General features: G+C 33.4%; 1 protein-coding gene across 5 annotated transcripts in view; it reads left to right on the top strand.

Moving 5' to 3' along the window:
* Positions 1–27,799, top strand: part of Atad2b (ATPase family AAA domain containing 2B) — a 141,206-nt gene that overhangs the window by 59,421 nt on the left and 53,986 nt on the right. For all 5 annotated transcript variants that reach the window (XM_046441338.2, XM_046441339.2, XM_046441337.2 and 2 more), the window contains 5 exons: positions 5,002–5,161; positions 8,983–9,073; positions 14,001–14,312; positions 16,864–16,999; positions 27,191–27,377. In XM_046441338.2, the coding sequence (XP_046297294.1) occupies positions 5,002–5,161; positions 8,983–9,073; positions 14,001–14,312; positions 16,864–16,999; positions 27,191–27,377 (886 nt within the window). The remainder of the gene's footprint in view (positions 1–5,001; positions 5,162–8,982; positions 9,074–14,000; positions 14,313–16,863; positions 17,000–27,190; positions 27,378–27,799) is intronic.

Genomic DNA, 27,799 nt, shown 5'->3' with positions numbered 1-27,799 from the left:
AATTTTATGATTAAAGCTTTTATGATTAAAGTATGATTAAAGCTCTGAACCAATTAGGTAGAGAAGGCTCATACTATACATAGTAGAGATTACATATGACAAATCCATAGCCAACTTCACACTGAATGAGGAGAGGTTTAATGTTTCCTCTATGATCTGGAAAAAGATAAGGATGTCTACTCTCACCTTATTTAACAGAGTACTGAAAGTTTTAGCCAGAGGTATTAAAAGAACTAAAGGCATACAAATAGGAAGGGAAGAAGTTATGTCACTGTTTGCAGATTATATGATTCTCTATATGGAACAAACTAAAAAATCTATCAAAAACTATTAGAACTGATAAATGAATTCAGTAAAGTTGCATGATACAACTTTAGCAACTTAGCAGCCTCAGCAACTTAGCGAGACACTCACTGTCTCTTAAGTAAAAATACCAAAAAAATGGGCTGGAGATGTGGCTCAGTGGTTAAGTGCCCTTGGGTTCAATCCCTGATACACATACACACAAAAGAAGAAAGAAAAGTAGATTTACAATATGATTCAGCTATCCTACTGGGTACCCATCCAAAGCAATAAAGTCAGTATATCAGAGATACTTGCACAACCATGTGTATTGAAACACTAGTCATAGTAGCTAAGAGATGGAATCATCCTAGGTGCCCATTGATATAAGAATTGAAAAAAAGAATGTGATACATGTACACAATGGAGTATTATTCAGCCATAAAGAATACTGTGAATGGATATTTATGAATGTAATGCATTCAACTGTTGTCATGTATGAAAAAAAACAAAAACAAAAACCCACAAACAGTCCTGGGCTGGGGTTGTAGATCAGTGGTAGGGCGCTCGCCTCCCATGTATGAGGCACTGGGTTCCATCTTCAGCACCACATAAAAGTAAATAAATAAAAAAGATATTGTGTGCATCTACAGCTAAAAAACAACAACAACAAAAAAGAATACAGACCTGTTATTTGCAGTAAAATGTATGGAACTGAAGGACATATGTTAAATGAAATAAGCCAGATGCAAAAAGACAGATACTGTATGTTCTCTTTCTGTGCGAAAACTTTACAAAAAAGTTCAACCTGGAAGTAGGGCAGTGATTACTAGATATTACTAGATAAAGTTCAACATCTTTATTGTATTTTTATTTGTATAGACAAAGCTATACAAGTTATGTGCCAATGGGGAGTGTGAGAAAAGGGAGGTTGGACTTGATTAGTGCACATTGTGTGCATCTATGAAAATATCACACTGAACTCCATTAATATGTACAATTAATGTTTTTTAAAAACCCTACAATAAACATTCTTAGTTTTGAAACCTGAAAACTTTTAGTTTGGGGACTATGACAAGCATGATTGCTGTGAACACTTCTGATCATCATAGATTCCAGTCATTGTAAATCTGGTAAGACAAAGCTATACAAGTTATGTGTGTTAGAGAGGCAAAAGTGATACTGTTAACTTTATTGATGATAGCATTAGTGTGTGGAAATTCCAAAGCAATTGACAGATAATTATTAGCAAGTTAGTTCAATCAATATAAATATGAATTTGATATTTCTCTATCAATAATTGTGCAGATATGATATTGCTATTTACAATGTCATTTTAAAAAGAAATTACTAGGAATGAATCAGAAAAATTCCCATGTCACATTTATGCAGAAAATAATAAAGCTTTATTGACAAAACATTAAAGAAAGATTTAAGTGGACAGAAGTGTACATTAATCAGTGGATTCAGTACAATTATTTTAAATCATATTTAAAAAAATATTTGACAAGATGATTCTGAAATTTATGTGAAAATGCAAAAGATTAAGAATAGTGATAGGCTGGGGTTGTGGCTCAGTGATAGAGCGCTTGCCTAGCGTGTGTGAGGCACTGGGTTCAATCCCTAGCACCACATAAAAACAAACAAATAAAATAAAGGTATTGTGTCCATCTACAACTAAAAAAAAAAAGAAAAGAATAGTGAAAAGTCTTATGGAAGAACAAGTTGCCTACCAAAGCCTCTTATAGTTAAGATAATTTCATATTGATGGAGAACTAGACAAATAGACTAATACAACAGAACCTAGAACTGTAACTAAATGCATACGTATATGGGGTACGGGTGGTTGATTTTTCTAGGGACAATACAAATGTGGGAAAGGAGCCTTTTCTATAATGCTGGGAAAATTGTATATAGAGTTTTGAAACATAGCTAGACCTGTTTGAAGAAACAACCTGCCTTCATACCATAAAAAACAGTTAATTCCATTTGGGGTTTAGTTCTATATTTAAAAGGCAAAATAACACTTTCAGATAATGTAGGAGAGAAGGTTGGGCACAGGCAAGTAGGCCTCGAATGGCATGTTAAACAGTTTGGGCTTTATTTTCAACATAATAGGGGTTAGTTAAGGATTCTGATTGCTCACATTTTTTTTTTTTTAAACAACTTTTGGTAGAATTTAAGCTAGATTGTAATTCTGTTTGTAGTCATGTTTGAGACTATAAATTGAAAACTGCTGATAAAGTACAAATTGTACTTGAAATACCTATTTTTTTTATTTTATTATTTTTTAATTTTTTTTAGTTTTCGGTGGACACAACATCTTTATTTTATTTTTATGTGGTGCTGAGGATCGAACCCAGCACCCCGTGCATGCCAGGCGAGCGCTCTACTGCTTAAGCCATATCCCCAGCCCTGAAATACCTATTTGTGATTGGAAGATACCAAAGAAAATTTCAAGGTTAAATATGAACTTTATGATGCTCCTCCCCTTTTTATTTCTTGACACCTAGGTCAGAAATTTTCAGTTTTTCAGTTAGAAAAATACGAATCACAAATCTTTTTTAAATACAAACACTGAGTATCTTGCATTTTGATTTTGTTTATACATTTTTGAAACACAGCTAGAATAGTGTTTTTGGGAAGTTTGGGAAAGGAGTCACCTGTGGCCCTAAATTAAAAAAAAGTTTTTTTTTCATACTATCCGGCTTTTGATGGTTGGACATGAAGGTACACTCCTGTAATCCCAGTGACTTGGGAGGCTGAGGCAGGAGGATTCAAAGTTCAAGGCCACTCTCAGCAATTTAGCAAGACTGTCTTAAAATTCAAAACAACAGAGGGCTGAAGATGTGATGGAGAGGCAAGCGCCTCTGAGTTCAATCCTCTGTACAGAAATAAAGAGAGGAAGAGAAAGAGGCTCTTGCTGTGTTGTTCAGGATGTCCTGCAACTCCGGGGCTCAAGCCTTCCCCTACCACAGCCTCCTTGAGTAGCTGGGACTGCAGGTACATGACATTGTACTTAAAACAAAAATAAAAAAACAAAGATGGCTTTGTTGAGATACATAGCTGTGTGTTCATAACTGTGTATTCACTTATTTTAATTCATCGACTTTCATTATATCTACAGAGTTCTCTAACCATCACACAATCAATTTTTTAAAAATTTTTTTTTGAGAGAGAGAGAGAGAGAATTTTTTTAAATATATATATATATATATATATATATATTTTAGTTTTCGGCGTACACAACATCTTTGTTTTTTGTATGTGGTGCTGAGGATCGAACCCGGGCCGCACGCATGCCAGGCGAGCGCGCTACCGCTTGAGCCACATCCCCAGCCCTCATACAATTAATTTTATTGCCTTGGAAACTTGATACCCTTTAGCCATCACTCCCAGTCTTTCAATCATGCTCTGAAGCTCTAAGAAACCATGTGTACTTTCTGTTACAGGGTTTGCCTGCTTTGGATATTTCATGTAAATCGAACTTTACATTATGTGGCCTTTTATTTCTGTTTTTTCAGTTAGCATAGTATTTTCAAGGTTCATCCATGTTACATTGTCTGTTGCGTTTTTCTTCTTCTTTTTTAAAAATTAGTACTGGGGGATTGAACCTAAGGCCTCATCCATGCCAGGAAAGCACTGTATCACTGAACTATATTTCCACCCCATTTTATTTTTTTGAGTTAAGATTTCCCTAAGTTGCCAGCTGGCCTCAAACTTGAGATTCTCCTGGAATTTATAGGTGTGTGCCACCATACTTGGCTTCATTTTTATTGAGTATTATTTTATAATTTTATAATAACTTTTTGAGTATTATTATTCCACTTTTTGCATGTATTTTATTTATTAGTCGATAGACATTTAGCTTTTATTCACTTTTTGGCTAGTATGAATATGCTGATATGAACATTCATGTATAAATTTTTTGGGGGCATTTCTGGATCATATGGTAACTGTTTAATGGTGAGTTGGACTGCCAGACTCTTTTCCAAGAGGCACACCACTTTTACTTTTCATCACGTGTTTGAGTGTTCTTCTTTCTCGACAGCCTTACCAACACTTGCTGCATCTGACTATAATAAGTCATCCTAGTGGAGTCAAAGAGCACCTTATTTGGTTTGATTTGCATATGCCTAGTATAATGATGTATCCTTTGTATATCATCTTTGGAGAAATGTTATTTCAATCTTTTGCCTGTTTTTAGGTTTGATTATTTGTCTTTTTATTGTTCAGTTGTAACAGATATTTCCAAATCTAGATCTTTATTAAATATATTGTTTGCCAATAGTTTCTTCTTTGTGTTTTTTGTCTTTTAACTTTCTGGATCACATCCTTTGAAGCAGAAAAGTGTTTAAATTTTTTGGTTTTTATCATCTATTTATTTATTTATGGTCTTGGAAATTGAACCCAGGCCCTTGTGCATGCTAAACATGAATGCTGCTACTGAACCACACTCCCAGTTTGGTTTTCAGTTTTGACCAAGTCCATTTTATCTTTTTTTTTTTTTTTAAACTGCTGTGCTTTAAGTTTTTGTTATTGTATTTTCTGGGTGCTTTCAAAAATGATTTCTGTAATCACTTGATCTTGAATTAATAGGCATTTGCAGTATAATTATTTTATTAACATTTAGGAGTGAAAAAAAGTGTAATCAGCAGTATTTACAGTTTTTTTCTGTCATTTAACATTTTTCAAATTTTGTCTGAAAATTTTTTGCAGCTCAATAGTGTCAACCCTCCTTGCTCTAATGGATGGATTAGATAATAGGGGCGAAATCGTTGTTATTGGTGCTACAAACAGACTTGATTCTATAGATCCTGCACTCAGGAGACCTGGTCGTTTTGATAGAGAATTCCTTTTCAACTTGCCTGATCAAAAAGTAAGAGTTTTTGTTTTTAGTATGTTAATATTTATATGTAACTCAATTATAAAGTAAGAGTGTGTGCGTGTGTGTGTATACATAAATATGTGCACACAGGAACACACACCTACTCTGGTTGATATTTTATGAATTTTCATTGTTCAAATTTTATACTTATGATATCTTAGTTAAAAATTTATAAACCTTATGCTTCCATTGTTAAACAGTTTATTTTTTTCCTATTAGCAATTATCATAAAGTTTATAATTTTTAGGAAGTAAGAGGAATTTTTTTTTTTTTACTATTTTTTAGTTGTTAATGGACCTTTATTTTATTTATTTGTGTGTGGTGCTGAGAATTGAACCCAATGCCTCACACATGCTAGGCATGTACTTTACCACTTGGGCTGAGCCACAACCCCTGCCCAAGAGGAGAGTTCTTGATTATCTTATTGTAGATGCTTACTTACTCTTTTCTTTAGTTTTCCAGAATGTAGTAATTATCTTGCATGGTGATTTTGTGTCTCTAGTTAACCAAAATAGTTTTTATCTTATTAAGGACCCAGTATCCAAACTTTCATAGTAATAATCATATATTTAATTAAAAGCAGTGTATGTTTTTCATTATGGTGAATTTTTTAAAAGAGTATATATTATTGTATGGCTTTGATCTTAGCATTCTATGTGAACTGCCTGGTTTACATACATAGTTGTGAAAGGCTTTGTGATTAGAATTGTGAAGAACACTATAGCAAAATGAAGGCTCCTCTGTGTAGAACAGTTAATACATCAATTTGACGTCAGTTTGCATAGTTGATACTTGTTGACTCAGATTTGTATTTGAGTCCAGGCAGTAAGATAACTTTTCTGTCAGGACAGGAAACTTACATGTCATTTTTGTTGCCCAGGTGCAACTTCTAGGAAAGTGCCCCAGTCATAGAAGGGAGTTTAGTTGTAGGAGACAAGGCAAAAGTGGTGGGTGTAGTCTGTTTTGGCATGGAGAAAACATCAGCTTATTGCCCAGGTGCAACTTCTAGGAAAGTGCCTCAGTCATAGAAGGGAGTTTAGTTGTAGGAGACAAGGTAAAGTGGTGGGTATAGTCTATTTTGGCATGGAGAAAACATCTAACATTCTAAGCACAGAGTTTTGGCTGTACTAATACAAAGGGAACACGTTTAGTTCTAAGAGATACAGACAGTGTCCCTACAGCCCAGGAAAGCTATTTCCTTGATTTCCCTTGTTTAAGAGTAAACAAGGGCCAGAGCAACGTTGTCTGATAAAACTTTTTGTGATGATGGAAATGTATTATTTCCATTGGCCGTTGATGCACCATCTAGTATGATAGCTGCTACCCACGTTACTATTGAGCACTAAAATGTGACTAATGTGACTAAAGAAACTATGTTTATATTTTGTTAATGTTCGCTAATTTAAACTGAAAATTCCATTATGAGACCAGTGACTTCCTATATTGTATAGATCTCAGACATAATTTTGCCCATTAGTTTTCCAGCACGTCAAGGAAACTATTCTTTTTATTTATTTATTTTTTTGGGTGCTGGATATTGAACCCAGGGCCTTGTGCATGCGAGACAAGCACTCTACTAACTGAGCTATATCCTCAGCTATATGTAAGACTGAAATCTAGCATCATTTTCTCAAGGTTGGGTCTTTGGAAAAGGCTGTTTCCCTTTTTCTCTTACATAGTATTTAAGGGCATGACATTAGATGATATTACCATGCCTTTTGTCAGTTAGGTAAAAGGAAGAATGAAGAGAATGGGATATTTTGGAAGCCATTTGAGAAAAAGTTTATCAGTGGGGGCAGTGTGATTTACTGTGTCACATGATGCTAAGTCAAATCAGAAAAGGACAGAAAATTGGTCATTGTGTTTAGCATTATATGTAGATGGCCATTGATTGTCATGAGAGAAGTGTAGTAAGTGGTTGGTATAAAAGCTTGACTTCTATAGAGTTAGTTCAAGAGAGAACTGGAAGAAATTGGTGGCAGTTAATATAGGTAAGTTTTTCAAAGAATTTTGTTAAAAAAGGAATCACAGAATTGAGCTGATAAGATGTTAGGGAAATGTCAGTGAGAGAATGTCTTTTGTTGTTTTTAAGTTGAAAAATCCTCAGTAGAGAAGGAAGTTTTTATGATGAAAGTTAGAGATGACCTTACTAAGCAAGAGAGGATAGGACTTAGTGATCAAGTGGCAAGAGTGACTTTAGACAAGAATGGTTAGTTGATCTCTGACAATAGAGGAAGACAAGACTTTTTAGATACACAGTCTGATGGTGTGAGGAAAATATGGAAGTCTTTCCGATTGTTTCAGTATTCTCTGAGTTCGGAAGCAATGTCATCAGCTGAACATGAAGCTCTGCCTTAAACTATGTGCCAGGACAATAGCATAATTAATAGCCTAGAGAAGGAAGTATTAAGGGTAGTAATAAGAATCTATTTAAGTCTCTAATTTAAACCAACAGGAGTCATTGACTCTTATTATATGTTATGGTTTTGGCAATAGAAAATCATGACTCTGGCCATTTCACCAAGTAAAAGTTCAACAAAATTAGGTTTTGGTTCTAGATTTTAATAATTTCATTAACTCTTCTTTACCATAAAATAGTAATATCTTCTATGTGCAACAATGCTTCATTTCTTTTTTATTTTCCTTTGTTGTCGTAGCTGTCATCATCATTACATATGTATATGTATGTGTGTACTTGTAAATCCTAAAAAGTGAGGGGTTTGAATTTGCCTTAGGTGCCATTGTTGCTTAACAAAGCTCAGTGGTTATATGCCTTTCATTGAGTGCTGGGTATCCTTAATGTTACTACAGTGTCTTCTTTTAGGAGTCTACCCTTCTCAGAAATTTTATTAAGAAAAATAAGCTTAAAGTTAAGAGAAAAAGGTCAAAGGCAGGACTGTAGTCTTTCACTTCATAGATAAGAAGGTACTTTGTATTAGGGGAAGCCATATGACTTATTATTCTATATGCCTTGGAGATTAAAAAACATAATAAGCACCTCCTGGTTTCTTCATTTAAATCATTTTTTTTTCTTTATGTCTTGATTTTAGTATAGTAAAAGAAAGGTGAGTCTGATTGGGTTATATAAAGAGCATGTTACTTAAATGTTTTAGAGACCTGATAATAACTTTCTGGTCTTAGGTAATTAATTTTAGTATGTCAGACCTTCATTACTTATTTCATAAAATGAGGAGATAGGATAGATCTTTTTGAGGTATATTTAAGGTTACATTTTTTGACACCTTTTTTATGCTCTAAGGGTCTTATAATAAGCAGTAGCTGTGCTGCTAATGAAGTCTGTGTAGATTCTTAATATCATAGGGTTTATATGCTGTCATGTGATAATTTTTTTTGGACTTTGATTTTTTTACTTTTTGTGGATCTGTTCAGGCAGATACTTCAAGGTGGAAGAAAATAAGTGTCATGTAGCTGGAACTCCTAACTTTAAACTTGCGATTGAATCTACAGCTATTAATTCTAGATTTGGTCCATTTTTTGAGCAAGATTTATCTTTATGACTTTGAAGTTGTTCGTCTTTTGGTCGTTGGACCCTAAATTCCATATCAAGTCAGTAAGATTGTCTTGATTATGATTTTTCATGTTTCAAGCAAGCACAGGTAGCAGTGTTGAGTAAATTTATCTTTTTTATGATTTGTGTTTGAGGGAGTAATGCCTCAGGTTGACATGGATGTTAAGGTGTTTAAATTGCTTTTAAAATAAAAAATCATTTTTTGGTGGTATGGCTAGTCAAAATTTGTTCCAGCTAGTATATTTGAGGGGTTGATGGTATTTATTCATCTTCTTCTTCTTAGGCAAGAAAACACATCTTACAGATCCATACCAGGGATTGGAATCCAAAATTGTCAGATGCTTTTTTAGGTGAACTAGCCGAAAAATGTGTTGGTGAGTGCTACTCTTTGAATTCTTTGATTGTCACTGTTTATTCTGTTCAGCCTCCTTTTCCCCTTGTGTTTGAAATGTGAACAAGTATAGTTATATCTTTGGTTGTGCAATAAGATGGCTTTGGCTTCATACTTGAAAGTTATTTCATTTAAAGTTTCAACACTTCCAAGTTAGAATTTTAACTATAATTAGGTTTTGCTTAACAAAGCTCAGTGATAATATGCCTTTCATTGAGTGCTGGATATCCTTAATATTACTACAGTGTTTCCATTTAGGAACTGACCCTTCTCAGAAATTTTATTAAGGAAAATAAGCTTAAAGTTAAGAGAAAAATGTCCATGTCAAAGGCAGGACTGCAGTCTTCCACTTCACAGATAACAGAAATGGGCTTATCTTTATTCCTGTGGTCTAGAAACAAGTTGGGTGGGTTGGGTCTTCAAAGAAAACACTTAGTGGTATTTAGTAATATTTTCCCAAATATAAAACTTTCCAAATTAGTTTTAAATTCATCACAGAATGGAAGATCTCCCTACAGAGTGACTAAACACTACTATCCTAAAAGGATGGGGTGAGAGAGCATTTATTTACACAGGAGATGGAATTCAGGGTTTTGGCTCTAATTAGGTCTGAAATAAAAAGAAATACAATGTTAAGGACTGGAATATACACACAGGAATTTTTGCTTCATTAATCTTCTCTCTTTTTTTTTGGTCTGTTTTTCCCTCATGCTCTCAAAATATAAATTAAAAAAAAAAAAAATCTCTCTCCATGAACTTTTTAAGCATTATGAAGAAATCCCCCAAATAAGTTTTGGGAAAACTTTAAAGTTACCAAAACCAAAAAAGAACATCTTAATTAAAAAAAAAAAATCATTGTAATCCACCATCAAATAATTAAAACTTAAGTAGAAAATTAGTCCATTCAGTTAGCTACATCCGAATTATCCTCTTCATCCACAGGGACCTCCATCTCCGAAGCAGCATCCCTCAGCTTTTGAACCACAAAGACCTCGACTTCTTCTGGTGAGGAGAAAACGTAAATCTCTCCAGCACTACTCCAGTTTAAGCTTTGCCTGGTATAAGAGAGCATGCGCCAAACCCATTTCATGTAAATTTGGCTTGACCTTTGCAAAGCCTTGTGCTGCTTAATGGGAGAGGGTGGTATTTGGTAAAAAAAAAATCCAGTCTTTCCCCTTTTTGAAATTTGTCCCTTTTTATTTATTATATTGTATCATAATTCAAATCAGACTGGGAAATATTTGTAGACTTTTCTGTGATTCTTATCACAGAATGATCCTTAACTGAAATAAGCAGAAATCTTTAGATAATTTTGGAGAATCCCTAAGAGATAGATATTCTAAAATTATTTTCTATTATCCAGTCTACCATCTGGAATATTAGAATATTATACTCTCTAGTTTAACTCTTTATCCCAAATACTGGAATCCTAGTTTCCCTTTGCATTTCCATAGGTCAGTACTTCTCACCTTTCCAAGTGATTTATTGTAGCTTTTAGTTTCTTAAGTTTTAAAATTGTAATGAGAAAAATTTTTACTGGACTGAAAAGTTTGTTGCCTTTTTACCCTCTTCATGGGGTGGCAGTAAGTAAATACAGAATCTGCTTATATTGCCATTTTCTTTCAGGATAATGAAATAAAACTCCATTGTAATTAAATGACTTTTGTTTTTGGATGTGACATTTATTCCATCTAAGAAACCAGTTCATATTTTAAAGAAAATCAATTGCATGTCTTCAAATAGGAATGAAATAGTAATAAATTTAAAATCCATTATGAAATAAGTTTTTGTATCCTAAACATGTTTATCCATGTATTGGTTCAGTTCAGTGAAATTTATGCTTAACAAAAGACTATGCAGTCTTGGTGAACAACTTTAAAAGTAGCTGACCTCTTAGAAATTATAGATTTGTTAACTTTTACCTTGAAATTAATTCCCTGGCAGTTGGAAGTTTTTGCATGCATAGTTATGTATGATTTTTTTTTAAATACTAAAATATTTCTCAACATACACTGGTATGAAGAACATTCACACAATAGTAGGAGTTTATGATTAATGAAGAGTTTATCCCTAATTATATTTCTCTATTTTAATATTCAGTGACAGGGCTAAAATAATGAAAAAGTTTTAACGGACTGTCTATATCTTCAGTTTGTTTGATGTTGTACTTACAAAAACAACCTCATAAACTTCTGTTATGGCCTTGTTTTTAGTCTAACATCTTAACAGCTGTATTTTTAGTCTTTCAGAAACTTTTCTGTCTTAATAGAATCTTCTTTACTATCCAGATATTTGTGTTCAGCATAGTATTAGAGATGTAGTATTAGAATTAGAATGGGTTTATTGTATAAAAACTTTTAACTCTTTGAAAGGTATAATGTCTTTTTGCTGTAACTGGAATGATTAGATCCTGAAATTTTGAATAACAGGACAGAAGGCCTAACTGAGACATGGAGTCACCCTAAGTGTAACACATTTAGCTGTGGTTATTCTGCACTTTTTTTCTTTTCTTTTCTTTCTTTTTTTTTTGTTTTTGTGGTGCTAGGGATTGAACCTAGGGCCTTGTGCATGCGAGGCAAGCACTCTGCCAACTGAGCCATATCTCCAGCCCGCTGCACCTTTAATTCTAGAGTCTACTTAAGGAAGTATATTAAGTCAGTAGTTATCAATTTTTTATATGTGACAGAATAATTTTTAAAACTTTCTCAAAATACACATTTTAAAATTTCAAGCCCATAGAGATTCTGTTCACTGTTTGTTGTGGGACTTGGGAATCTATATTTTTGTTTCAGTTTTATCATTCACTCTGATGAATATAGACCAGTAATTTTTTTTGAGGGGAGGGTGCTTATCCTGAGATTTATTATGCTTCTTAAAATACCACTTTATCTTTCTAATTATAAAACATTTTTATGTCTGAGACTTACTCATATCTAATGATTCATTTAGACTTAAAAATCTCTTCCATGTTGCTAAGAAGTTTATCCTTACTAATTTGGAGGAAGTCCATAACGTAGCTGCATTAGGTTTTACATGAACTGTAGAAAGATGCTTTAATCAGGTGACTGAATCACCCCCAAAGGAGTTTCCAGTCTAGTCCCAGAAGCAATATGCCACCCTGGGCAGCACTACTTGGTTAGACCAGTAATTCTTAATCACAAGCAAAATGGGAAGGTCTTTCTTATCTTTTTTAGCCTATTGGTTATAATAATCCATGTGAAAATTTACTTCAGTGAATGGAATCTATTATTATTGCTAAACTCTTTACCTGGAATAAATTAGGAAAAAGTAAACAATGTATTGTTATGTATATACTTAACATGTTATTAATTATGGCAAATAAATGTTATGGATAACATTTAACATTTACATAAAATGCCTTTTTGTGGCTGTTCAGTTTTTTTGTTTGTTTGGTTTTTAATTCTTTTTTTTATAAACCTTGGCTCTTGAATAGGACAATGCACTAATTTTCTAACTATGCATATACTTTTAAAGAAGAAAAAGATTTTTAATTGTTTATATTGTTTGAAGATGGTAGTTTTTTCTTTCTTTACTCTGATATGGAGGATAGAACTCTCATGTTTTAATCATTCTTGAATTATTTTAATTGTAACTTTGAGCAGATGATTCATATTCATTTTGTTGAACATAACAAATGTGTATGTCAAAGGAAAATAATTTTTTCAGTTTTATTAATTGAGAAGTAGAAAATAAAATGAGGCTAGTGTGGTAAATCTGATTATTCTGAAGACTTATTTGAGAGATAAATTGCTATCATTTGTATAATATTGATGTTTAATGTGTTTATAGTTTTCTGAGTTGAATTCTCACAGGAAATATTTTTCCCCCTAACTCTGAATAAATTTTGCTTTGTAATTACCATTTTTATTTCAGTATCTAAGTGCTCCATGAGGTATACCACTGTGAGGTATACTAAGGGGAACAAACCTGATAATATCCCTTGGGGCCAGTGTTCTATAAAATGTTTGAGTGGTTCCCCCTGCTGGCAGAACTGATAAAGGAGGCCAAGTGTAGTATGATATAAGATAATGTGGCTAGTTTGAATTTTACCTCCTTTTTGTGATGAAGACTTAACAGTTCATGTGTTTTTGTATGTATTTGTTGCTCAGATGAATGAAATGTTGTTTAACTGCATCATCCATTAAATATGGATAGTATATTATACTTTGTAATATATTATACTTTGTATTGATATAGCCTGTGACATTTGATTTCATTCATTTTAAACTAAATAGATATATAAAGAAAGTTAAAGCGGAAAATCAATTGAACTATTTTTTAACATTCTTATTCCATTTAATGCCCTTTGAGCTCATAGATTAATTATAATTTAAAATTATAATTTTTAGGTAATTGTTAATTCTAGTGAGTTACACTTAGGGTTGGCAATGCATTAGCTGTTTTTGAAGTTTCTGCTTCTGTACTACTTTGCACTACCATTTCATTTGTGTTTAGAGGCATATAGTATTAGAAAAAAAAATTTATAGGCAAGCTCAATGTCATGAGAACTAAACTAATGATTGACAATATTGATGAAAGATTGAAAAGAAGTTATAATTCTTCTAAAACCTTTCCTGAATAAAGTTGTACATTTTAATCAGTGTTTTTGACACTTAATACCTGGCTTGTTTTGTGTTAATACTTTTAGTTTATCCTTTTGTTAATTTAAAATATTCAAAAACATTTTTGTCTTGAGTATTTAGTCCTCAATTCAACAGTTTTGTTAGGTGACATTAAATGGTCAGTGTTTATTTTTCCAATAAAATTATACATAATTACCGATTTAGTATTTTTATTACTTTACATAAAGGTGTATATATTTACAAAATGTATTTGGGAACTTGGAAGAATAAACTTACCTTTGTTATCCTTCTTCTTTTGTGCATTAGGCTACTGTGGAGCTGATATCAAGGCCCTGTGCACTGAAGCTGCCCTCATTGCTCTTCGGAGGCGATATCCGCAGATATATGCTAGCAGTCATAAACTGCAGTTGGATGTTTCCTCAATAGTGCTTAGTGCCCAAGATTTTTATCATGCAATGCAGAATATAGTGCCTGCTTCCCAACGTGCTGTGATGTCTTCAGGACATGCACTATCACCTATTATAAGGCCACTGCTGGAAAGGAGCTTCAACAACATTCTAACAGTCTTGCAAAAAGTGTTTCCTCATGCTGAAATTAGCCAGAGTGACAGGAAAGAAGGTACTTTAAATAACTTTTTCGTATTATTTAAATGAAATGAATATAGATGTAGTTTCTTCACAAGTGTGTGTAACTCTTTTATGTTTGCCATGATCATATAAAATACATCTCCTTCACTGACCACTGTATATTCCAGGCCTGGCATATTGCCCAGTATATAGTATATTGCTTGGTGAATATTTATAATGAATGAATGAATGTTGACTCTTGGATTATTCTAACCATTATAATGTAGGAGTGTTACTATCTTTAGAAAGTTAATTATAATATTAGTAGCTTACATTTGTTATTATAAAGCACTTAAACAAATAATCATTAATTAATTCTCATCACAGTCCTATGGGTTAGCTACTTTAATTATATAGAGGTGAAGACTGGGAGACTTTGGATAGTCATTTGGTTTACCTAAAGTTACCAAGTAAATTCTGGGGGCAAGCTCAAACCCAGGAAGCCCAATTCTACAAACTATGTTCTTGCCTTCATCACCGTTATGCCCCTGTGAATTCAATTCATCAAATGTAATTTGTTGGTAGGGCACTCTGCTGTATGCTTTGCTGATTTGGAATGTAAAGCTATTGGTAAGAGAGTAAATTAGAACCTGGTTGTAGAGGGTCTTGAATTTGATTAAGCCTCAGATCATACTTTGGACACAAGATAAAAAGAGAAAACTGCCTTAAAAAAATCAATCATTTGAAAGAGAAAATTAGAAATTTAGGTTGGCATGCTAATCAAAGTAAGGTCTGTGAACTTTGAAGGAAAAGTAATGTCTTTTGGTTATCTTGATGCCCCTGGTTTGTGGAACCTTTTTTGGGATGTAGTTTGCACCAAATAGAAAATTCTGTAGAGAATTATACCAACATTTGAAAATATTATATAGTAAAAGTCATGAATATGGTTCAATTAATTGTTCAGGAACTTAAATTTTTTTAGGGATAGACTTGTATGAAATACCCATAAAGTACTTAATTTCTTAAGTTTGATAGATAGAAGGGAACAAATATTTTAGTAAATATCTATGAGCCAGGCACGAAGCTATAATTTGTATATTTTTTATTTCTGTTTTTCCTAACTAGGAATGTATATCTTTTTTCAATTTTTAAAAAACTTATGTCACTTTTAGAAAGATCAAAAAATCTCACTTTCCCTTCTAAGAGAATATCTCCATTTGAAAATGAACATTTTATGGAATATACTCTGCGTATAATTTTTTTCATAAGAATAAAATATGCTTTTGTTTCAACTAATGGAACTAAATAGCATGTACCAGTAGAGAAGAGCAACCAAATTTTATTTAATTATTGGCAATTAATTTTTAGTCTTTTAGATGTATTCTGGTTTGTTTTGGTCTTTAATATTTTTTCGTAGACAAATATCCATTCCTTTTGAATGAAATTATCACTCAAAAAGTGCTCAGTTAATTTTCAGATTAATTAAAACCTGTGAGATCTCTGTCTGCACAATTCTGTATCTCATTTTATAAAGCATTCCTCTATTTTTTCCTTTATTTTGGAAGGCTATGATTTTTGTCAGTCTTTATTTTTGAGATGGGGACTTACTATGTTACTTATGCTATCTTTGAGCTCCTGAGCTTAAGCATTCCACTGGCATTAGCTGGGATTATAGGTGTGCATCTACAGCACTTAGAGTTGATTTCTGTCAATCTTAGTTCTTCCCTGTATCTACATACATTGCATTTTTCTCTGTTGAACAAATTGGCACTTTTTTCTTAAAAAAAAAAATCTTTTTAGTTATACATGGACACAGTATTTTGTTTATTTGTTTTTATGTGGTGCTGAGGATCAAACCCAGGGTCTCACACGTTGGAGGCGAGGAGGCCAGAGATCTACTGCTGAGCCACAACCCCAGCCCCCAAATTGGCACTTTTGATGGCATGTGTGAAATATAAATGTTAATCTTTCAGGTTGTAGTCCAGGAAAAGTTTTTTAAGTATTGCATTCTCAGAGGAATTTTAGTTCCAATTGGTCCATTGAGCAGTAGCCTAAGGCCCATAGACAGACTAATGCTAATCGAATGAGTACATTTTTAAGATGGGCTTGAACTGAATTCCTGACTCCACCTTAATTAGGCCATGTTTTCCTTGAAAAGTTGTATGCCCTTTAAAAAATAAGGGTCAATTTTTTCTTTGTTGTTACTTTTGTAAGTACTGTCCTTGACTCATCTACCCCATTAACTGAACCCAGATATAAAGCAGACTGATTTAGGTCCAGTTAACTCAGTTTTCGTTAGTAGGTGAGACGTGATGAGAGTGCTGCTTCTTTTCCAGATGTATTTTCGTAAGCCACATTTCCCAAATTATATCTCACAATACTTAAGTGGATAGTTTGTAAAGTGAAAGAATTATGTGTAATCCTATTATAAAGTATTCAAAATATTATAGTTTGTCAGTTTGCTGATCAATCTGTATTATTTGATAGATAATTTGTTAGTTAAGGCCACTTAATTTTTAGCTCAATTTTCCTTATCTGGGTAGAGAACTAAAATTAAATCTTCATAAGCCTCATAATTCTTGTGCTTTTTTTTTTAAACACAGATATAGAAAATCTAATTTTAGATGATAGTGAAGATGAGAATGCTTTATCAATTTTTGAGACGAGTTGTCACTCAGGATCACCAAAGAAACAATCATCAACTGCTGCTATACATAAACCCTTCCTTCATTTTACAATGTGAGTAATTCATATCAAATTTCCTTCAATCTAGAATGATTTTTTTTTTTTTTTGCTACTTTACTCTTAGAATTACATAAATTTTTCCATCTTATAATTCTAGGGCTTTGTTTTTCTCTTGTTTGGACATAATTCTGGAAAACTTTTACTGTGTATGTTTTTTTGGTGTGGTAATAATTAAGTTTTTGGTCAAATACTTAAAGTTGTTTTTTCTCAAGCAAAGTCTTATCTGTTATTTTGCCCACCTCCTTTTTTTAAACAAAATGATTGTGTGTGTGTGTGTGTGTGTGTGTGTAGAATGGGGAAGGATTACCCTTTGGAAATCAACCCGTGGGCCCCAAATTTTATTGCTTTCAGTTTGAACTAAAATGGTCAGAAATGAATTATTAACCTCATTCTAGAGCACGTTTGATAAGTTTCAGATGATAATTTATGAACTCCAAGGCTACTAAAGAGATTTTGAATTAGAAATTGCTCAGTAATTAAAAAACTTTTTGATTCTTTAAAATGTTATTGGTTTACACTTTTGTAATTTAGATTTTATGGCTTTTCTATTTACTTTTAGCTTTGAATTATGTTAAAGTAGCTTTTGCCATTTACTGTAATGGATAAACACTTTTAGTACAAATGTAATTTTAAATTAAGAGACCAAAAAGTTTTCAAATACTAACAGCATCATTACTTGCATTTACATAATTAACACCATAGTTGAAGAACCATAAACCTCCAGTCAGGTAGGTCTAATAGCACTTGTATTCGAAGAGGCTTGATTGTGTGTACTTTTAAGTAATTTTTTCTGTAGAGGTGTTTTGAACAAATTCAAGTCTTCAACTTGAGTCAAAGTTCCCCCAAGTAGATTTTGGTGAAATGTTTTTGATTATTTGCATTGATGACTCTTTCTTTTTTTCTGATGTTTTAAAAATGGATCTAAATTACTTTCATCTATTCTTTTTTTCTTGATTTGACTTATTTATTTATTTATTTCTGAGATATGAACCCAGGAGTACTTTACTTCTGAGCTATAGCCTCTGTCTTTTTTTTCCCCCTCCCTTGACAGTCTTGTTAAGTTGCTGAGGGTCTCAGTAAGTTACTGGGGCTGGCTTCCAGCTATCCTCCTGCCTCAACTTCACAAATTGCTGGGTTATAGGTAGGAGCCTCCAGGTTCAGCTCTTGATATGTTCGTTAACAGCATGGTCTGTTAGATTTTTCTTGTTTTCTAGGTTCTTTCTTTTATGTTCTTAGGGAAGTTTTCTTGGACTCTTCTAACATTTTATAGATCAATTTTATTAATTACAGGCCAGTTAAATACTTTTTAAATTTTTAAAACATAGTTAGCCTGTCTGTGTGTGTATTGTTTTGGCAGTTTTAGTTGTTTGGATTGGAATTATGTAATAGCAGGAGCTAAGGAACTATTAGAAGCCTTATATTTGCTCTTTTTTCAATAAAGAAATATAGAAACAGTTTTTGATGTTAGAAAGCTTCATTTCAAGTTTTGTGTTTGACGTTTTATTGAGAACATTCTCTTCACTGATTTGATGTGTGTCACTAATATAACTCTTTAGCTTAGCTTTTCTGAAAGAATTGGTTTATCTTCTTTTATATAAGCTTTTCTAGTTTTTAAAATTTTTCTTTATATTATCTAGATATTCTAGAACAAGCTTTTTTGTTAGATATTTCAATATTCTAGAACAAGCTTTTTTCTTAGATATTTCATGTAAGTTAATATTTATTAACTTATATCTCTGTTCACCCACTCTTCCAACTTTTTACTGTAGTAGGTGCTGAAAACACAAGCATGAATAAGATGTAGTTCTTACTCTATAGAAGTTCTTGTTATTGGGGTTGCAAAGATTGCAATGTTACTAAAGTTCTATGAGAGCAAAACTAATTATGTTGGAAAGTCCAGGAAAGCTTCACAGGCAACAGCGACATTTGCTCTCCTTTGAGTATAAAAGGATGAGAGTTAGCATCTGAGTGCTTATTACATACAGACTGGACATGTGCATTTGTGATATCATTTTATAGAAGAGGAAACTGAAGCAGAAATAAGTTAGTTGTTCAGGATTGTGCTAACAAATTCAGAGCCAAACTGTGCTATTTGTTTCCTGGGATCATGTTCTTTCCAAATTGGTTTCCACATTTTACAGATAGATATGGAATTGTATAGCTTCCTTGGGTAAATTGGGTATGATTTTTCACACTCTCCAAGAAGCATGCTCTTTTGAATAAAAGCCACACAAAGGGTAGCTACACACAAAGGCCACACATAGGGATGTTTTTGTTGTTATTGTTTGGTTGGTTTGGTTTTCTGTTTGAGCAACATGTGTTAGCATGCCAGATCAGTGTAGAAAAAGAAGACCTTAGTGTTGCTGTTGCTCTCCAGCCATACCAGCCTGGGCATTACTGGCGGGTTTCTCGAAGTAGTGTCCTAAATCAATGTTGAAACCTCTTTAAAAGATTTAAGATACAATAGAAGTCAAGATAATTAAGGTCTCTCAATCTGGTAGAGAGGCCCTATGATAGAAAGTAAGTTTTCTTTGCTTTTTTGTATTACCAAAAGGGGATTAAAAACAGAGCTTTCTTAAGGTTTTTAAAATGAAAATAGCTTTGTTTTTTTTGATTAGAAAGATGATATACTCTGTAGAAAATTCAAGTAATAAAGAAGAGCATAAAGAAGAAAGTAAAAATTAAAGTCCCAGCAGCTGAAGGTAATATTTTTTCAAGTTTTGGTGACCACACCTCCATGTTCTCTATTTATAAATAGACCTACATATGATTTTATGCAGACTATATCCTCCTATAAGGTGTTAATGTAACTTGCTTTTTTATCTGCTATGCTGGGAATGTTATTTCATGTTCGTATGTTTAATGTAATACTCTAAAGATAACTGTGTAGTTTTAATTTTTGTATGTTCCAAAATTTATAGAATTAATAAAATTTGAAGTTTTTCATTTTTCTCTTTTATAAACAGTGTAACAATCGACGTATTTTTGAGTATACGCCTTTACATCATTGTTTGATCCAATACTCAAGGTAAAGTTTAAGAATCGTGATCACTGTGTCAAAGGATATATATATTTAAAACCTTGATACAGATTGCTAAGTTGCTTTCTAAAAAGATTTTACCAATTTACCCTTTTACCACTAATGTTTGAGAGAGTGGTAAATGTAATCTAATGTAAAAAGACTTTTGTCAATTTTGAGCATTGTTTGTCCTATTTTTTTTGGGTAGTGCTTGGGATCAAACCCAGGGCCTCATGTGTGCTAGGCAAGCAGTCTACCCTCTCCTCTGTTTGTCTTTTTAAGTCTTAATTAACCAGATAGTTGAAAATAATATATTTTTTTGTTCATTCATTTCTTCTTTCATGTATTCATTCACTCATTTAAATATTCTGTATTAGTGCCCATTATATGCCAGATATATTCTAGGTACTTGGGATTTGTCACTGAACAAAATGGATAAGACCCCAACCCTTTTTTTACATTTTAAGTAGAGGAGACAGGCAATAAAATAATAAATGTTATATAGATGAAATACTAGAAGATAAGTACAATGAAAAAAATGCTGAGAATCATAAGAATTTAGCAAATCCTTGGGAGTAGGGTAAGATATAGAATATTTTTGAACATACATTTTGACATATTTTGACTTGTCAAATACAACTTCAGAAAAGTTGTGCTTTTACATCCCCTGTCCCCGGCAGTAGATGTGAGAATACCGATTTTTCCATCCTTTCGGTAATAATTAGTATTAGTTAATTTTTAATTTATCAATGTATCAGACAAAAAGATTTTTGTTTTTATGTATATTTTCTTAATTTTTTTTTCATCTGTGTATTAATGACTCCCATATGATTTTTGAAGCCTAGGTCACTCTTGAGTTTCAGACCCTGTTTAGCTCCCTATATCTCCTTCATTGTACCATTGGTCTTTCTGCATATTACTGTACTGTATCTCTGATTCTTTTCCTCTGAGGCCTATAGCATCCATTGAGTTGTCCCAGCTAGATTTTGACACTATCCTTCACTTTCTTCTTCCTTTCGCTATCTAGTTAATGATGAAGTCCTCTTTGTCTTACCATATAAGCCTCAGGTCAGGCTATTCCTTCTCACATATTCTGATGTTATTCTTTGTCTTACCATATAAGCCTCAGGTCAGGCTATTCCTTCTCACATATTCTGATGTTATTCTTATTTAGACTATCATTAAATTCTCATACCTGGGTTACTATAGCAGACCTTTTACTGATCATCTCTCCTCTCATTTTGCCTTCTTTTAAAACTGTTTTCCATCCTGATATATTGGCTTAGAGTTATCTTCTCAAAAAATATGTAGTTGTCCTTTGGTATCTTTGGGACCTTGGTTTCTGAGCCCCCTTTAGATACTTTAATTTGCCAGTGGTAAAGTCTACTGGGAAAAGGGGTGGTATTTGCAGAAAACCTAATGTTTGAGAGATTGGTAAATGCAATCAAATGTATCCTCCTATATGTGTTAAATTATTTCTAGATTACTTATAATTCCTAATGTATTTATAAATACTATGTAAATACTTATTATACTGTACTGTTTAGGGAATAATGACAAGAAAAAAGTATATACATGTTAAGTACAGGTGCAACTTTCCCCCTCATATTTTAGTATATGGAATCCATGGATACAGAGGGCCAACTGTCTGACTACTCCTTAAAGTATGTTAGTGCCTCATTGTTTTCAATGCATGTTCCAAACTTTTAAAATGGCTGACAAAATCCATCATAGCCTCTCACCATTTGTCTCTCCTTCCCTTTCTTCTCTCCAACTCTAGTCCTTTACTTCTATGTTGCTTCAATATGTGAGAAGAAACTTGCTGTGTGAAGTACATCCCTTACCACGAAGGCCCACAATCATTTTAGCTTCCTTTTTTTTTTTTCCACATCCTGTTTTTCTTTTTTGTAACCCATCCCTTCTGTCTCAGATGTGTTGAATTTCTGGTTTAGTAAAGCTTTTCCAGGAAAGCCTTTTGTGAGTCTCTAGACAGGGTCTCCCATAGTACTGTGTACTTAAATATTACCACTTATTCATCACATTGAATTATGGTAATTTATATGCTAAGTACCATTCAGTTACAAACTCAATACTAACCGCGATATTGTTGGATGCCTAGGATCAAGACATTTAGCATAGTAGCCTTTCTACAATTGTTAAATGAATAAACATTTAAAAAATTACCTTTTTCTGTTTTCCTTTGCAGGCATCTATATCTTTTGCCTATAGAGGTTGTTGGTGGGGGGGTTTGTTCTTGTTTTTTAAACTATGTACGTACATTCTTTATTCATTAAGAATAATTCCTGTTTATGGCAAATTCTTTGTCCTATTTGGTTGCTTGCCATATGGTTCAGATTATGTATTTTGAGTTACAAAAGTGTTTTTAGATTCTTTGAATTAAAAATATATTAAGGCTGGGCATGTGGCTCAGTGGTAGAGTACTTGCCTAGCACACATGAGACCCTGGGTTTGAGCTCCTGCACTCTCTCATACACACACACACACACACACACAGATGAGTGTTTTTTTAAAAAAATATTTTCTTAGTTGTAGATGTAGTTTATTTTTATGTGGTGCTGAGGATCGAACCCAGTGCCTCACATGTGCTAGGCAGGCGCTCTGCCACCTAAGCTACAGCCCCAGCCCCTGAGTCTTCTGTTTTTCTTACTTTGTTTTTGGTTTAGAATTCATTTTGTCAGTGCTTTGAAATGAGGATCTGAATCCTCTTTTTTTTTTTTTTAATGTTTATTTTATGATCCATCCTTATTGCATTTGTTTTTTTTTCTTTTATAAAATTAAAATTCTTTCAATTACTTTGACTTGTTTCCTGGTCTGCTTATTATGGTTCATTGTTCTCTTTCTTTTCATTGGTGTATTCTATTTTCTATTAATTGTTATTCTATGTTTCAATATAAGTAGCCTGGGCTTTGTAACTATATGATCCTGAATGAGAATATGGTCTCCTTTTACTTCTTTCTTCTCCTTTCTTTCCCTCCCCACCACTGCTTCTCCTTCTCTTTCTTCTGCAGTTCTGGGATTCACACTTTATCCTGAATAAAAATTTTAATTCTGCCACCAATTTGTTCGGTCTTATAACTAACCTCTCTGAGCTTTAGTTTCCTCATCTGTTTAATAAAATGAAACTGTATTTCATAAATTGTTAAGAAAATAGAGCAAGAAATCCATATAACATGCTTGTTACTAATACATGTTTGAGTTCTGTAAAATCATTAGCATACTTTTCCAAATTTTTTTTGATGATCTTACTTGATTGTTTTTTTCAGATAAGGCCCATTTGTTGATTGGGTTATTTGTTATCTTATTGTTTAATTTTTTGAGTTCTTTGTATACTCTGGATATTAGGGCTCTATCTGAAGTGTGAGGAGTAAAAATTTGTTCCCAGGATGTAGGCTCCCTATTTACCTCTCTTATTGTTTCTCTTGCTGAGAAAAAACTTTTTAGTTTGAGTAAGTCCCATTTGTTGATTCTAGTTATTAACTCTTGTGCTATGGGTGTCCTATTAAGGAATTTGGAGCCCGACCCCACAATATGTAGATCGGAGCCAATTTTTTCTTCTATCAGGCGCAGAGTCTCTGATTTGATATCAAGCTCTTTGATCCATTTTGAGTTAACTTTTGTGCATGGCTAGAGAAAGGGATTCAGTTTCATTTTGTTGCATATGGATTTCCAGTTTTCCCAGCACCATTTGTTGAAGATGCTATCCTTCCTCCATTGCATGCTTTTAGCCCCTTTATCAAATATAAGAAAGTTGTAATTTTGTGGATTGGTCTCTGTGTCCTCTATTCTGTACCATTGGTCCACCCGCCTGTTTTGGTCCCAGTACCATGCTGTTTTTGTTACTATTGCTCTATAGTACAGTTTGAAGTCTGGTATCGCTATACCTCCTGATTCACACTTCCTGCTTAGAATTGCTTTTGCTATTCTGGGTCTTTTGTTTTTCCATATGAATTTCATGATTGCTTTATCTATTTCTATAAGAAATGCCGTTGGGATTTTGATTGGCATTGCATTAAACCTATAGAGAACAACAAATAGGCCAAAGACCTGAACAGACACTTCTCAGAGGACGACATACAATCAATCAACAAATACATGAAAAAATGCTCACCATCTCTAGCAGTCAGAGAAATGCAAATCAAAACCACCCTAAGATACCATCTCACTCCAGTAAGATTAGCAGCCATTATGAAGTCAAACAACAACAAGTGCTAGAGAGGATGTGGGGAAAAGGGTACTCTTGTACATTGCTGGTGGGACTGCAAATTGGTGCAGCCAATTTGGAAAGCAGTATGGAGATTCCTGGGAAAGCTGGGAATGGAACCACCATTTGACCCAGCTATTGCCCTTCTCGGACTATTCCCTGAAGACCTTAAAAGAGCGTACTACAGGGATACTGCCACATCGATGTTCATAGCAGCACAATTCACAATAGCTAGACTGTGGAACCAACCCAGATGCCCTTCAATAGATGAATGGATAAAAAAAAATGTAGCATTTATACACAATGGAGTATTATGCAACACTAAAAAATGACAAAATCATGGAATTTGCAGGGAAATGGATGGCATTAGAGCAGATTATGCTAGGTGAAGCTAGCCAATCCCTAAAAAACAAATGCCAAATGTCTTCTTTGATATAATGAGAGCAACTAAGAACAGAGCAGGGAGGAAGAGCTGGAGGAAAAGATTAACATTAAAAAGAGACATGAGGTGGGATGGAAAGGGAGAGAAAAGGGAAATTGCATGGAAATGGAAGGAGACCCTCATTGTTATACAAAATTACATATAAGAGGTTGTGAGGGGGAAGGGGAAAAAAAAAAACAAGGGAAAGAATTAAATTACCACAGATGGGATAGAGAGAGAAGATGGGAGGGGAGGGGAGGGGGGATAGTAGAGGATAGGAAAGGTAGCAGAATACAACAGTTACTAATATGGCATTATGTAAAAATGTGGATGTGTAATCGATGTGATTCTGCAATCTGTATTTGGGGTAAAAATGGGAGTTCATAACCCACTTGAATAGAATGTATGAAATATGATATGTCAAGAGTTTTGTAATGTTTTGAATAACCAATAAAAAAAAGTAAAAAAAAAAAAAAAGAAATTGTTGTTTAAAATAAAATATAAATGATGAGGAAGACTTTGTATATTTAGTCTTTGTGTTCAGGTTGTTTGTAATTCCTGATGTAATTAATGTTTTTTCCTTGTTTTTAAAGGGCATAATCTTATTCTTTAAGATTCTTTAAGATTATGGTGTCAGGGTTTTCTTAACCTTTTTTTTTTTCTCTTTCACTATGCTAGGCAAGTGTTCTACCATTGAACCATGTGTCCAGCTCCCTACTTCTTTTTATTCCTTTTTCATTTTGCTTTATTCTTATTGTATTACCTTAGAATTCCCAGTGCTAACTCCAGTGAATGTGTTTCATTTGTTACTTTAATCATTTTGTAGAATCTTCAAACTACAAATTAAGTTTGATTTAATATATTTTCTTTCTCTAGTGTATGGCTTTTATATGTCATATATTAGAATAAGAACAATTAGTTTATATTGTGACATAAACAAATTTTGCCATAGCTGCAAAAGCCTTCTTTTCTGTTATTAAAATTATGATGGTTTAAGACTACTCTTGACACTCTAACAAAATACTTTAGACTGTGCAATTTATAAACAGCATAAATTTATTGTTAACACTTATGGAGGCAGAGAAGCCCAAGATTAAGGCAGCATAATGTTCAGTGTCTGGTAAAGGCTCAGTCTCTGCTTCTAAGACAGCATCTTGAATGCTTGTTCTCCATGGTGGAAAGGACCAAACAGACAAGCTAGTTCTCTTGAGCCCTTTCATAAGGCTCTGTCCTCGTGATGTAATCACATTATAAAGCTCTACTTCTGAATACTTATCACTTATGATTAAGATTCAATATTAAATTCATGGAGGGTACATTCATACCATAGAATTGGGAAAATAATGCATAGAATAAAATTTACTATTTTAACTGATTTTTAAAAGTCTTATATTTGGGATAATTTGCAGATCTCCCCACTTGTTTGAGAATTGAAATTCTTAACATTTGACCTTGGATAATTAATAACTAAATGACATAGTCTTTTCCACTCTTTACATTAATACACACAGTATGACAGGATGAAAACCAAGGTACCTTTTCTTTCCTTTAGAATGGATTTTATTTATTTATCTATGTATTTATTTATTTGTTCTACTTAGATGTACATAACAGCAGAATGCATTTTAATTCATCATACATAAATGGAGAGCAGCATTTCAATTCTCTGGTTGTACATGATATAGAGACACACCATTCGTGTAAATATACATGTACTTAGGGTAATGATGTCCATCTCATTCCACTGTCTTTTCTGTCTTCATAACCCCTCTCTGCCCTCCCCTTTGCCCAATCCAAAGCTCCTCCATTCTTTCCATGTCCCCCGCCCCCCATCATAGATCAGCATCCACTAATCAGAGAAAACTTTGGGCCTTTAGTTTTTTGGGATTGGTTTACTTCGCTTAGCATAATATTCTCCAACTCCATCCATTTACCTGCAAATGTCATAATTTTATTCTCTCTTAATGCTGAGTAATATTCCATTGTGTATATATACCACAGTTTCTTTATCCATTCATTTATTGAAGGGCATCTAGCTTGGTTCCACAATTTAGCTATTGTGAATTCAGCTGCTATAAACATTGGTATGGCTATGTCACTATAGTATACTGATTTTAAGTCCTTTGGATATAGACCTAGGAATGGGATAGCGGGGTCAGATGGTGGTTCCATTCCAAGTTTTTTGAGAAATCTCTACACTGCTTTCCAAAGTGGTTGCACCAATTTGCAGTCCCACCAGCAATGTACCTTTTTCTCCACATCATCTCCAACACTAATTATTGCTTGTATTCTTGATAACTGCCATGGAATGGATTTTATTCTTTAACATCTTAGTTATTAATTGTCAAACATAGTCAATATTTTAAAATCGGAGTTAATGAAAAATATCATTATACTAAAAAAGATAATATAGTTTTCTTAATTTATAGTTTAATTCTTTTAATGTATTTTCCTACTATTCTCACATTGATCTTCAGAATGTATAGTTTTAAAATCACTATTATGTTTTTACATGTATTACAGGTCACCATACCATCAGCCAACCTCTTACAGGCCACGATTATTGCTATCTGGAGAAAGAGGCTCAGGTCAAACTTCTCACCTTGCTCCAGCACTTTTGCATACTCTAGAAAGATTCTCTGTGCATAGACTAGATCTCCCAGCACTTTATTCAGTCAGTGCCAAAACACCCGAAGAATCATGTGCACAGGTATGTTAATGCCATCTAAATATATTGCTTATGTATCTTGTTGGAATGTAGACATGGTGTATAGTGTTTCTAGATAAGATTCTTTCTTTCTTTTTCTTTTTTTTTTTTTTTTAAGGATAATGATATAAACATAAACTTTTTTTGGTTATTCTTTATTATTCTTTTTTTGGAGGGGCACTGGGATGAATCCAGGAGTGCTTTACCATTGAGTTACATCCCCAGTCCTTTTTATTTTTATTTTATTTTTTTGGTAGTAGGGATTTAACCCAGGGGTGGTTTACCACTGCGTCATATTCCTGGCCCTTTTTATTTTTTATTTTGAGACAGGGTCTTGCTAAGTTGCTTAGGGCCTCACTCAGTTGCTGACGCTTGCCTCAAATTTGAGATCCTGGTGCCTCAACCACCCAACTCACTGAGATCAC

The sequence above is a fragment of the Marmota monax genome, unplaced genomic scaffold (genome assembly GCF_021218885.2).
Source record: "Marmota monax isolate L192 unplaced genomic scaffold, Marmota_monax_Labrador192_F-V1.1 WCK01_AAM20220418_F8-fsc00010, whole genome shotgun sequence".
NCBI lineage: Eukaryota > Metazoa > Chordata > Mammalia > Rodentia > Sciuridae > Marmota > Marmota monax.
This window is presented reverse-complemented; position numbering and strand designations above follow the sequence as displayed.